At 48.4% G+C, this 13,642-nt stretch overlaps 1 protein-coding gene across 2 annotated transcripts in view; it reads left to right on the top strand.

Moving 5' to 3' along the window:
- ST8SIA2 (ST8 alpha-N-acetyl-neuraminide alpha-2,8-sialyltransferase 2) overlaps positions 1-13,642 on the top strand; it is a 32,265-nt gene that overhangs the window by 1,552 nt on the left and 17,071 nt on the right. Inside the window, exon 2 of one of the 2 annotated variants that reach the window (XM_065076623.1) lies at positions 13,556-13,618. The exons of the other annotated variant lie outside the window; for it this stretch is intronic. Within the exon in view, the coding sequence (XP_064932695.1) occupies positions 13,556-13,618 (63 nt within the window). The remainder of the gene's footprint in view (positions 1-13,555; positions 13,619-13,642) is intronic. 2 annotated transcript variants of the gene reach the window in all.

The following is a 13,642-nucleotide window of genomic DNA, read 5'->3' on the forward strand; positions in this document are numbered from 1 at the left end:
GAAAATCTTCTGAAGCATTCTCCCCATCGGACAGGCTGCTCTGATCCCCCTGCTTTCCTCCCATCTTCTTTTCCGGCTTCTGTTCTTTCTTCTCTCTCGTCTATCTGCTATATCTGTCCGCTAGAACTTGCTGTGCCCTTATTGAAAATCTATTCTGTTTTGTTACTTACTTGTCCTGTTTTTCACCCTGGTTCATTAGGGATTCCCAGTGTTGTGGGTTTTTTTTTCCTCCTCTCTTTTCTGTACATTGTATGGAAATTAGATGGTTGCTGGCTGCTTATCTCCAAGCCCTGGCATCTGAGTTTGTTGCTGTAGTTCCTCCAAGGAAGTACTGCCAAGCAGTGCAGCGGCAGAGACAGCAACAGGGTCAGAGGAGTTCTGCAGAAACAGCAAGCAGCTTGTTTCACACAGCATTTCAGAAATTATAGTGCACAAGGTAACTAGCGAGGAGCGTAGCACCCTACACCCCAGGGAGCAAAGGATGGGTCCTGCAATCTGCCGCCCTCTGATACGTGTTAGTCCCAGGCCGTTCATGGATAAGTTCCCACATCAGCTCTGGTACAGGGTTGCACAGAGCAAAGGTGGGACCCTGCTATGTTAAGAGGTAATCATGAAGTAGGTCAAACTGATCTTTTCTCTTGCTTGCCCTCTCCCACCCACTTCTTTTCCCCATTGCATCTCCAAAGTGGTTTGGGTTTGAGGAGCTTCTTCATCCCAGGCACAGCAAGAGGCCAAACACTGTTCATCTTACACCCTAAGCTCTTAGCAGAGGAGCCTGGCACAGAGAACACTTCATCGCTGTGTGTTGCCGTGGTACCAGGGATGGTTAACACGATGCTCTGACCTGGCTGGAGTGTGTTGTTGGGGAGAGGTGTAAGAGCTGAGTGTCTGATCTGCAGCAGTTATGGGGGTGATAACATGTTTTCAGCTTTGAGGGACACGTGAGAGCAGCATCCTTTGCAAACAGCACCTGTAGGTAAAGGAGACTGTGTGACCGCAAATGTACCTAACAAGATGTGCACCAGGGTGTAGAGAAAGATGACCTTCCAAAGTTTTCCAGGAGCACTCTGTGTGTGCAGCAGGGAACAGCTCCTCTCCATGCGAGGTTTGGGCGATACTGGATTTTTGTGCAGCTCTTTCTCAGGCCAGGAATATTTGGCTGAAGGACTATGAGGCTCAGCATCCTCCTCCACACCCCCACAGACCACCCTTGCTTTGGCCACTACAGCCCAAGCATTAAGCAAAGCAAAGATCTGGCCAGGTGTCCCCTGGCAGGCTCACAGCACCAAGGGGATCTGGGAAATGCAGGCAGGTGCAACTCTTTTATTCTTTTTCCTTGGCATCGAAACACCCTCTAATTATTGTGAGGAGCGAACAGCTTGCCCACTTTTACACATACCCTGCCCCCTGCCTGCAATTTGGATTGTCTTTGGAAGAATATGCCTCACATGGGTGGGAGCAGGGGGGAGAACGTTTTTCTCTCACCTACAAATACTGAGAAATTGCAGAAGGAAAGAACAAAGTGTTCATTTGGTACAAAGTAAGAATATAATATTACTGGCAAAAGGACAAAAAAAAAATAAAAATCATATCATGCTGTTTCCCCGGACAATAAGTTCTCAGCATCGCAGGTGAAGGGAGGTAGGAGCCGAGGGCGGCACGAGCTGCTCTGCCTGCCAGGGGCTTCTGAGAAAGATGTTTGCTCCTTAAGCAGTCCCGTCTTGCTCCTCCAGATATTCTTACACCACCTCCTGCAGACGCGAGATACTGAAACAAAGAGGTGTCAGGGCAAGGATGAAAATTCAGCAGTTTCTCGCTTGTGACGCTGTGTCGCTCTCATTAGCCCGTTCCTCCCAGCCAGCAGCCACCCCTGCGCGGGGGTTTTCATCCCTGTCGTTTTATATACGTGTCACCTATACATGCATCGCTGGAATTGCGGTGCTGCGGGGTGTCAGCGGGCGGGCAGGCGTGCTCATCCCGCTCGCCTTGGCTGGCTCCTCGCGCTCACCGGTGTGTGCTGCCGTGATGAAGCATTGCCGTTGCGAATGGTCTTGGCACTTTGTTTCCGAACAACCACCTGGTTCCGGGCTGCTGAACTTTTCCTGCAGCCCGGTGGCGCCTGCGTTTCCCTCCATCCCTCCTGCTCCGGCTCTTTGTTTCCCTGGAAGGAAACAAAAGACATATTCATGTCAGTCTTGGGGAGCACTAATGCAATCGCAGCCATTTCTTCATCCACCCCAGGATAGGGGAGCGAGCCAGACCTCTCCCCATGGAGGAAGACAAAGGACTCGGCATTGAGTGGAATAATTATTGCCAGTGATGAGGAGGAAAATTCTGCTCCTTGGTGGCAGTTTAAAGGGACTCTTTGTTATTATGCATCTGCTGTAGCAGTTCTGCAGGGGTCCGGCTGTGTCGTGATTGTCTGTAGAGGGAGCTGGTGACCCACTGCCACCAGGTGACTTCTCAAATTAGGGTGAGCCATCTTAGGGAGCACTTGACACTTGGTAATGGGTTGGACTTAATATGAGTCAACCTTTCTTCTGCTAGTCCAGGCCATATGCCTTTCCATCCTGATTACAAGAGGAATTATATTCTGCGCTTTTTAAGTGACGAATGGGAGTATCTATTATTGCTCGCCTGCCTGGAAGCGTGTCAGTAAAATGCCACTTTTTCCACATGTGCCCTTTTCTAATGCCTGCCATTCAGAGGCTCAGGAATGTCACAAAGAGATTTTGTGTCCTTTATGGTGGCTGATGTGCTTGCTCTGAGTGGTCTGTAGTTGTAACACTTCTTGTCAAGCCTGGTCCATAGAGTATAAATGTCCTGCTGTGATTTACTGTGCCTGACCCAGAGTCAGTCTAAGACTTGCTCTCCACCCAGAAGTTTTGCTGAAAAAAGAGCTATATTCTACCAACATACACTTTTGTGCACTGAGGCAGTGGGTGCACATGAGCAAAAATTATCTGTGTTGGTCTGGAGGAGTAAAACCTCTCTGCAGGACAGAATCCCACAGGCACCCTTTAACTAGTCGTGTAAATGGAGCCAGTGGAGAGACCCTTGTACTCGTTGGATATGGCAGGACTCTAACAAAAGCCCCGTGACGCATTGCGGTGGAAAATAAAAGCAATGTTGGAGCACTGGAGCACTGATTTGAGTAAGAAGATACTCGGTATAGGCTTTGATTGCAACTCTTCTGACGATAACTTGAGCTCAAGCAACCAATTTTAGGTTGGCTGCAGAGCTCCCCTTCCTCTGTGTAAAGCACTCCCATCTCCTGCTGCCTGCCAGGGGCTGTGGGGCCTGCTACCAAGATGTGTCCAACCCCCTGTGCTCCTGCCCAGAGCAATCTAAAGGAGGTGAATCTCCATGGCTTTTTCCCTTAAGCTGAGCTCAGAGGGAATGGCAGGAGCAGTGGTACCTGCAAGGAACTGGTGTCTGGCAGGAGGGCTGGGAGCAGCGGGATGGAAAGCACTGAGCAGTCCAGTGGAACAACAACAAAAAAACAGTTCTGTGATGTAACTGGTCCCTCTAAGGGCTTCCCGGTACAGCTGGTGAAAACTTGCTCTTTGGTCAAGTCCTGATAGTCAGCAGTTTGTAAGAGGGAATTTCTGAGCTCACCAGTGAGGAGGAAGGTGCATTTCATCAGTTAGTGCTTCTTGGGTGCAGAGTGCCCAAAGCCATGGCCAGTCCCACCCCCAGAGCTATGAAAAGAGCAAAGCAGCTCCAGCAAGTCCAGCAAGTCCTCCAAGTTTCCCTTTTGCCCAGGTGGGCTTTTTATTTCCCATCTCTAAACCCACAAATACACGATCGCAGTCTGGAAAGCAAAGGAAGCCTTTTTTCCTCCCTGCAGAGAACAAGGAGTTGCAAATGTCGGTTCATTTAGCGAAGGCTTGTTGAGCAGCTAACGGTGAGGTTAAGTGATTTGGCCATCAGCAGTTCGGTGCCCGCTCCAGCGTGCTGCTGCCGTACTCGTGGGCAGAGAGCGGAGCCCTGGGACCGTGGCCAGCAGTGACACAGCAGGTCCCGCTGCCACCACGAGCCGTCCTGGCTCCTCACAGACGTGGATAAAGGGGTCAGGATTTTTCTTGTATTCTCTGCAGCCACTGTGGTTATTCTGCTTAGAGATCTGTTCATCGGTGCCTGCTTGCATGCCAGATGTGCTTGCTGTTGGTTTTCTAGGAGAGCATTCAACAGGAGATTCTTTATCTTTCCTTGGGCTTTCAGGCTACAGGTATTGTGTTTTTTCATCCCTGAGACCAGCACTACTTAAATACATCTGCAGGTACGGTTACTATAAAAAACAGTTGTTCCGAACACAGACTTCCTCTAATTGCCTCCATCATTTATTTTCCGTGAGCCTGGGTCATCCTTAGCAGTAAGAAATAAGCCAAAACTACAGTATGAGACAATAATTATTTTGCCATTTCTCTGTTTTCCATCTCCAGTTGCCTCTGGTAACAAGGGAGTTTCCTGACACAGTGAATTCACTGTGGGAATGGAATTTCAGGTGTCCTTCAGTGAGCACCACAGCAGAGCAGGCTGATGGCAACAGCTCTGCCCCTTGCAATGCAATAGCAAAAGAAAAAAAGCATCTTTACAGCTCCTTGTTCTTTGTGTTCCCACCGTAAATCTAAACAACTCCTTGTCTGGGCTGAGCAGCAGCCTTGGTGGTGGTGGTAGCCTTGGGAGATGCATCCTCATCAACAGCAGCAGCACTGACTCCGATCGGGAAGCGAAAGGGCTGATTTGGGGAGATGGGTGCAGTGCTCCCCAAACCCCGTGGGGCAGTGGCGACAGAGTGGGGCGGGAGAAGGAAGGAAGATGAGCTGGGATGGCAGCACCTGATAAGGGTGCTCGGTGCATGGGCGGTGTGGCCAAAATGGTCCTCCTGAAGTGGCAGGTGCTGCCACAGCACAAATGCCGTGTCCTGTCACCAGGTAACCCCATTAGGAGGAGCCCCTGCACCAGCCCAGGGGTGACCAGCACTCCTGGAGGTGACACTACGAGGCAGAAACACCATCAGCTTTCGGGATGCTCCCCTTTGCCAGGTGTTCAGCAGCTTCATCACCCTGGTCCCACTAACTCTGCTGGCCCCACTATTGACTATTCTGCGGTCACTTGTTTGCACAACGTTGGATTCATCAAGCTGGCTGCTTGTGCACCAGGTCAGCTCTTTCCAAATTTAAGCGCTGCACTTTCTCATTGCTACTGCAAATAAAGTCCTTGTTGTTGCATATAGAAATCCACTGGGAGCATCAAAAACAAACACAAAACCAAACCAAAACAAAAAAACAGGCTGGCCATCTGCATGCTGAGCACACCATCCCTTCCCATCCAGCAGTCTCTGCGGGCAGGGCTGCTTTTAAAAGCACATGTTGTCACAGCCACAGCGCAGATTTGAAGTGTTCTCTCAAGGCCTCCCTCAATCAAACTGCATCATAGTGGGCTCCAGGTATCGCCTGTGTGTCTGGCAGCTCCAAATTGAAGGATGCTTCTTCCGTTGTGACCTGTCACCTCCCAGCCCAGGCTTTACCAGCGTCCTCAGGAATATAATTCAGCTCTCAGCCAGCGGCTACAACAGAGGACATGTTTCCCCTGTGAGGTTAAGCACCATCATGAGGCATCTCCAGCACTTTTTGAGACACCCAGAAGCACACTTGACTGTCAACCAGCAGCTGCTCAGTTGGTATTTAAACTTCTTGCTGCCACCTGGATTTCCATGGTGTAGCTCTGTGAGCCAAGGAGGAGCGAGGAGGCCAAGCTTTGAAACCGTTACTGGCTTTTCAATATTTGGCATCTGGACATTGTAATCTGGGGACTAAGTCCTTGCAAAGCTCCTCGTACAGCTCCATTGCTGCTGAGTGCCTGTGATGGTGGGCAAATAACTCAGGTTGTGGGGTACAGCTCCCATCTAGGTGCTCCCAACCCTCATTGTGTAGGCACATGGTTTTATTTTGAGGATGCTTCTACAGAAGAACCACGCCAGGAGGATGTAATTTCCCAGGAGAGGTCCTCAGCGTCCACGTCAACGATGGAAGAAGAATTCACACGAGACCATGAGTATTCCAAGGGGCTGCACAGAGCACTGGGAAAAACAGAGAAGAGATGGGTGTGGGAGGATGAGCCTGAGGACCCACAGCCGTTCAGACACCCTATCTTTTCATGTTGCACCGTTCCCATTTCCCAAGCATCCAGGATGCTGCAGGAACCACTGGGATTTCTGCCTTTTGGGACACGAATGCTCGGGATGACAGAATCCGCTGCAAGACTGATGCTCTGCTATTTGTACTCCCTGATAGCTCTGCTCTGTTGGCAGAAAAAAATGATTTCAGGAAAAATATATATTGTAGACATGTTTTTTAAGCAGTGAATTTTTTGTCTCAGCTACTTTCTAGGTCTTTGCTTGGCTCTTGATGTTTTTTCCTTCTCCCTTCCCAGAAGGGGAATTAGACACACAACCCTCAGTCCCAAGCCCCTCACTGCATCCTTTTTGCCACCTTCAATGTCTTTTTATTTGCTGGCTGTTTCATTAACACAGCCAAAGAAACTGAACCAATGCCAGGAATAAACTTGTAATGGAAGACCTGAGATGAAGGAAAGAATAAGGCCCTGCCAGTCTGCAGGATGGGAGAGGTGAAGTGCGTGACATTTGAGCCCTGCACGCACATGAGTATTTTGTCTTTAGAGCCACAGTAAAACAAGAGCATCACGGGGTGATGGAGTCAGGCCACGCTGACGTTATGGTGAACACATGTGGATGTGAGACCTGACACTCTGCAGGCACAAGAGAGATTTTTCTGGCTTGGGGAAAGCACATTCTGGCTTGGGGACAGAACATGAAAGTCCTGGACTGTGGCTTTCTCGCGGGCAGCAATAACCATCGGGCTGCTCCGACCATCCTCCTGCCTCTCGCAGGTCCTTCAGAGCAGGTAGCTCAAGGCAGGGACAGGGTTTTGGTTACCCCAGTGCAGACTGATCCCCAAGCAGCATCCCTCATGTTCCCTCGACTCCTTTAGTCTTCGAAGCTGTGCTGTTCCTGCTAATTCTTCACTGCTTTTGTCACGTAAACATTTCAGCCTAATTCGCCTATTCCCTGTTAAGCAATAGGCATCTCTGTTTTGCAGACTCATGTGTCTTGATTCCTGCATCCTCAGCGTACGCTTGCAATGATGATGCAGTGATTTGCAACCAGGCAGAAATCTCAGGGTCATACCCTGCTCTCATTTACGCGGGAGCTGATGTGGAGCCACGGTTACCACCCAACAGGTAGGGATGCTGAGCACCTCTGACCTTCCCATCTTGTTGTGGCCCCTGGGAAGGAGCCCGCAGGATGGGCAATGTGATGGTTTTGGGGTTGTGGCATGGGAGGAGGTGACCAAATTAGCAAGGCTGGTTTGCGTGAGCCTGACAGATCTGCCTCTCCCTGTGGTGGGTAAGAGCAAGCACCATAAACAAGAGCAATGCTGTCAGCTGACACTTTTACACCAAGACTCCTTGGCTTGCTGGAAGATGCTACGCCACGAGCCTGGCTGCACAAACACCGCTCTTTTGGCTTGCATACTGGAGCTGCATTGGGATCCCAGACGACGCATGGTGATTTTTCCTGAAAGCCATGATATGGGCACACTCTCCCAAATGTGGTCGTATGACTCGATTGAAAGAATGGCACGTAGAGCAGTAAAAATAGCACCTGATATTTAGGAAGTTTTTGACACTTAGGCTGCCAAGCTGTGACAATATGAACAAGTGAGATTTTAAACACATCGAAGTGCAATTTCAAACATCTCATCAAGATATATTACAGGATCTTTCGTCCTAGCAGACAAACGCTTTAGAAATGTCTTCCAAACTAATCCCTACAGAGGGAACCTTGGGAAAGCGCAGGTATGCAGGGCTACCTAGTGGCCACCACTTCTCTTAATGGCCATCTCCTCCACATCCTGGGCTGAAAACCTCAAAAGCAACTGGTGAAATGTCACAGGGAATAATCTGCAAGTGTCAGATATCCTGGCTCATCCTGGCATATTATGAAATGTGGTACAGGGAGGCAAGATGAGAAATGGGCTGGTGAGAGCTGGTTTCTGCATGACGGAAGACCAGTGTTAGGGAGGGTGCATGATTTTGTGTTCAAGAACCTGATCTTTAGGGTCAAAAATGCATCTCTAATTACATCGCTTCTAACCTGAGCTTGGCTTTTGTTTCTAATTTGTGAGTTGACCAAGTACATGTCAGGCTAGCCAGCAGTGATGCCTTTCTGTATTTTGTCTCTTCTGTGATAACAGAGCATTTTATGGATATGGGTGGGCTTTGACCCAAACCCCACAGAAACCACTTGAGTGTCTAGTGAGAAGCTCAGGACTTGCCGATGAATTTGCCCTTCTGCCATCTTTTTAATGACATCCTGATGTGCAGATGGAGACCAGGGTACAGTCCCTGGGTAATCCCGGTTTCCAGCCTCTGGGCTCTGTTCCTGCTCAGTTTGGGCTCCCGGGACACCCTGTGGGACAGGCTGGACAGGTTGGTGCTCAGAAACCAATTATTTTTCTTTCTTAGACAACTTGGAAATGTGGCAGTTTTTCCCCAAAAAGCCCTGGAGTCGCGTTTGCTGCTCTGCTGGTCTCAATGCAAACCCTGAATTTCAGGGAAGAGGAAGGAGGGTTGAGCGCTGTCTCCTGATCCACATTTCACGGCACTGGCTTGAGCGAATCCTGCCCCATCTCTGAGGAGTCGGGGAGCACAAGGCTGAGCTTAATGACTGTGCTGCTCTTAGTCAGCAAAATTAATTCACTCACTTAACAGGGCAGTCAGTGCATCCAAGCCCATCTCTAACAAGGCAGCATGCAGGTGCCAGCTAGTCCCTGACCTTGCTAGGTCTGGCTTGTGCCCATGAGTGCACACGGGATTATAGATCACTGTGAGCATCAGCAGGAACAAAATCTGTACCTCGTTTGGGAGGAGGAGGTTGATGTGCATGTTTTTATTTCATTTTCTGTGGCTCAGCAGTGTATCCCTTTTACCCAAAATTCTCAGTTACAGTGACTGGATCCACCTCAGCATCCTGCAGAGGGTCTGTGAGCACCCTGATCCACATCCCCACCCTGCCTTGGGGGCTACCCGTGGGTTGGGAGGGCAGTGATTTTGGGAGGATGGTCCCTGACCCAGCCTGGCATCACACTTGTGTGCTCTTCAGATAGAAAATACCAATTCTGGTCTTGAGGACAACATCAGAGCAACCCTGAAAAGCAAAGTAAATGTGGCTGCAAGTATTTTTTTTTTAATAGATATAGACTGCCTTATTGGTACAGCCTGCAGCCATTTCAGGAGACCAATGGCTGCATGTGCTTTTCAGGCCAGTAAGACCTTTTCAGATCAATTCCCATGTTTCTCTGGGTGATGTGTCCTACACCTTCACACAGTGAGAGCCGTGCTCACCCTCAGCAAGTGAAAAGCAGCATTTTTCGGAGGATGGATCCGCTGTAAGCGCATAGTGCCTGCTACTGTCCTGGCTTGGGGGACTGTCATTTTTGGTGTTATGGGCCACGCCACCTCACCTCTGCTGTCCCAGCCATAAAACAAAGATGATAAAATACGCCTAATGCAAAAGCAGGTTGTGAAAACTTAATTAGTAGGTGTTAATCATTTGAACTCCTCAGATAACAATTGTAGCACTCTGAACTCTCTGAGGAGTTCAGATGAATAAATTCTGTTTAACAATCCCCCGAAGGGTTATGGAGATGTTCTTATCTCTCTTTTATGTGAAGGCGGGAGAAGAGATGGACTTGGGTTGCCCAAGGTCAGGAAGAAGCAGAGGTTTTGTTCCACCAGAAATGGACTCCACAGATGTGGCTAAATGGGTGGTTTGGTACAGCTGAAATTTCTGACTCGTTCATTCTCCTCATACGCACTTCCCATGTGTATTCTCTGCCACAGAGACTGGGGGGAAAGGAGGAATCAGAGATGGGCATTGTAAAATATCCATGGAAAACCCATTTTTGAATTTGAGAATATGGATGCATAAAGCCGGCTTTTAGAGATCCGCTCGCCCAAAGAGTCTGTGTGACCTACTTGTTCAGTCAAAGCGGCTTTGATTTCACGTATCGAAATTGCTCGAAGCAAGACCGAACTGTACCTAGCAACAATTAAGAGAATCATCTAAGAAGTGAGAAACAATGAAAAATAAAGCAAACCCCCTAAACAGCCCATTCATAGCGGGTGAATAGAAAAGTCTTCGCATTCCTGATTTGTCAGAAATTATTAATCCAAGAAAATTTGGACCTGAACCATAATTTTTTATCCTCTGATATGTGAATCAGTGTCACTTTACATCTGAGCACAGAATGTTTTGACCTATATAATATCTTAGATAGTAGAAATTCAGCTTGAAAATCTCAAAGCAAAAATGAGAAAGGATGGCATAAGCCAGTCATTTGGCATTAGCACATATAGATGTGACTTATCACTGGAAAACATCCCAACAGAAGTCAAAAGAGGAGCATTTTGTAAATAATAGGATTAGGAAGCAGGTTGTTACTTTGTGGAGCTGGCTATACAATGAAACTGATAACAACTAGATTAATAAGGCAATTCAATCTCAACATGGTGTAGTGCTAGAAAGCTTTTCAAAATCAATGCCAAACTGTACAATTTTAATCGAGGTTGGTCTTTGCCTTTTGAAGCCAAGAGATTTGAAACTCCAGGTCAGCAAGGTATAATAAAATGGGCTGACATTATTTTTTAACATGTGCCTCTTAATTAGTTCTTCCCTTTCTTAATGTTTTCCTCTTCCCAGGTGGAGGAAGTGAAGCAGTGCAGCGATATTGCCTTGTTTGTGTTGATAATGTGGTATGGCAGACCTTGGAAAATACCAAGTTTGGCTAAAATCTGGGTGTTTTGAGCAGCTGGTTTGCTGAGCTGGTACCCAACTGTGGGCTGAGCTGAGCAGGGGGGCTGGAAAGGGCAATACACCCCATGGAATCATATTCACAGCGCACGTTGTCTTCGACTGTATAAGGAAGGTTGTAGGGAAGGTGCCCAAAAGTTGCGGTGACACAAAGGGCCAAAATGCCAATGGTTTTGAAGCCACAGGAGTATTTTAGGATTCATTAAACTAACTGAGACCTTCAGCCAAGTTTCATGTCCCAGCTTCAGGCAATCTCTTTGTCTTGGAGAGAGAAACCAAGCCTGGTCCAGGGAGTAGTGTCTGCCAGCATCTCAGGTGTCCACCAAGAGCGTCTTTGGATGCTGCTGGGCCAAATGCTGCCCTGCAGCAGTGGCTGTGGCCAGCAAAGCACAGTGCCATGGAGCGAGGCATGGGAAGATGACTAGCAGAGTCCTGCTTGCTCCTGCACTGATGAGCCACCTCCTCTGTGCTCATATGTGACAGCAGAACACTTTGTGCTCTGTTTACATTACAATATTTTGCAAACTTTTGCTTTTCACAGTGCATAGGGGAGAATGAATAACCCATGAAACAAGCCTTGAGGGGCTGCTCAGCAGGGGATCTGGACAGATGAACCCCTTGTGCATCCCTGCACACTGTGAGCTGGGAGATGTGCTTTCAACTTGCCTTCCTCACGTCCAGCATCTCCAGCCCTGATGTTTGCCTTAATTTCAGGAGGAGACATGCACAGACCTGTCGCTGAGGGCATGTAAAACTAGATTGGATAAATGCATTTGAGTAATATGTTGTGATGCTTCGAATCAGTCCTGCTGTAGCTGCAAAACATGGATGAGCTGAGAGCTAACAGGTCTTCTCCACTTCCTAATATCTCTGATTTTTTTTTTCCCCCTTTTGCAGAGATTGTGAACCAGCACTTATTCATGGAGCAGCATTTCTTTTTCTAAGCCCTTAATCCAGTCCCTATATCTGTCTTACAGCAAGTGTGAAGGAGTGTGAATCCCATTTGGAAGGCTCCTTCAGAGGAGACGTCTCGGCAAGGATGCGTGGTTTGCACGCTAATCCAGCCTGCTCCCACACCCCGCCGTGAACCCCATTAAAGCAGAGGCTTGTTAAATGCCAGTAGGCTCTAAGAATAAGCTAGTCCTGCTGTTCTCTTGATGCACCAAAAAATGAAAAAGCTTGCTGACTCTCAGGTTTGTCAGAGGAGAGTGTCGGAGCAAGAATCGCTCTGACTTGGCCGCGGATGGTCTCCAGCAGGAGGGAGGGACGGGACAACCGTCATGGCATTTCCCAGGGTTTGATGTTAGGCAGTGCTGAGAGCTGTGCTCAGCCTAACGAAGGGATTTACATCACATCACACAAGTCTGAATATCTTTTTTGATGGCACCAAACAGTCACGCACTCTATTTTTTGTTCATTTATGTCTACTGCATTTGGGGTTTTTTCAGGGCTGGCAGAAATACGTGCTCCTGAGATACATTTTTCATTAAGGTGTTTATTTCTAAGTGACAATATTTCTGCTGAAAGAGGATTTGGTTCTCTTTGTGAGCGTGTTCATTTGGATCTCTGTGCAATGGAAACACTAAAACAGAGGAGTGAATGCGTGTGTTTGACAGGGAGCCCAACTCCCACTAAGCATCACAAAATGGGCAACTGGTTCTTTGTGCCCCCTTTGAAAATAGCAGCCTAAAGCAAGAAGGAGCTCTGCGGCCAACTAGATGCAGGCCAATACTTGTGTGTATTTATGTTTAACTGAGGATTGACAGGTCATATGAGTGCCATTGCTTTCTGAAGGGGCTTGGTCCCACCTGTTCTTCATTATAGCATCAATCTAGCACTTGGTGCTGGAAACTTTGGCTCTTCATTCCCACAGGTCTCACTCAGGCAGGTCTGGCACCTGTCCTTGTGCAGTGATGTCAGGCCATGGGAGTGACAAGGAGTGACTTGAGGTCTCAACACCAGCATGCGACTGCGCTGTGTTGGCTTCGTGGCATCAGGGGCTTCAGGGCATTCATGGGATCGGAGCGGGCTGGAAGGGGGCCCTGAGTCTGGCCTGGGACTCTGGGAGCCGGGAGGAGCTGCACTGTGAGGATGAGGTCACCACAAGTAGCCCAGGAGGCTGGTGGCTCGGTTTGGATAAAACAGATATGTTGGGTGGTCTGAACTGAAAGGCCAAGATGAAGACAGTGGTGGGAATCCTGACCAGATCATTCAGCTCAGTCCCCATCTGAGAAGGACACGGAGGTCCTTTGGCAACCTGGAGATGGAAGAGACCTTCTCTGTGCACTGCTGACACCTGACTCATGAAAATCAAAGCAGAGATGTATTTAATGCAACCTGTAGGCTGCGTGCTGCTTTGATGACAGAGACCAGATGTCTTTGATGGCTGGTTAGATGCGCAGGTATTATTAATTGGGTTAGTTAGGAGCTTTTTTTGCCAGAATGATTTTTACGGTCGCGGTAGGGCAGCAATGACAATGGATGTGAAAAGCCCTTGACAGGCACCAGGATATCTCCCTTCTGGATGGGCTGGGATGCGAATGGTGCAGCGGTGTCTCCATTCGGAGCCCTTCAGAGCAGGATCTCTTGACTGTTGAACAATGCTTGGCAAAGAGGAGCTGGGTTTATAAATAATGCATTTCCTTTGTCTTGCAGGAGTTCTGGAGGCAGAGGTACAATCAGATCAGCTGTGAACAGCTTACATAGCAAATCTAATAGGTTTGTAAATTAGATTTTGTGTTC

Source organism: Columba livia, chromosome 11 (genome assembly GCF_036013475.1).
Source record: "Columba livia isolate bColLiv1 breed racing homer chromosome 11, bColLiv1.pat.W.v2, whole genome shotgun sequence".
In the NCBI taxonomy this organism is placed as follows: domain Eukaryota; kingdom Metazoa; phylum Chordata; class Aves; order Columbiformes; family Columbidae; genus Columba; species Columba livia.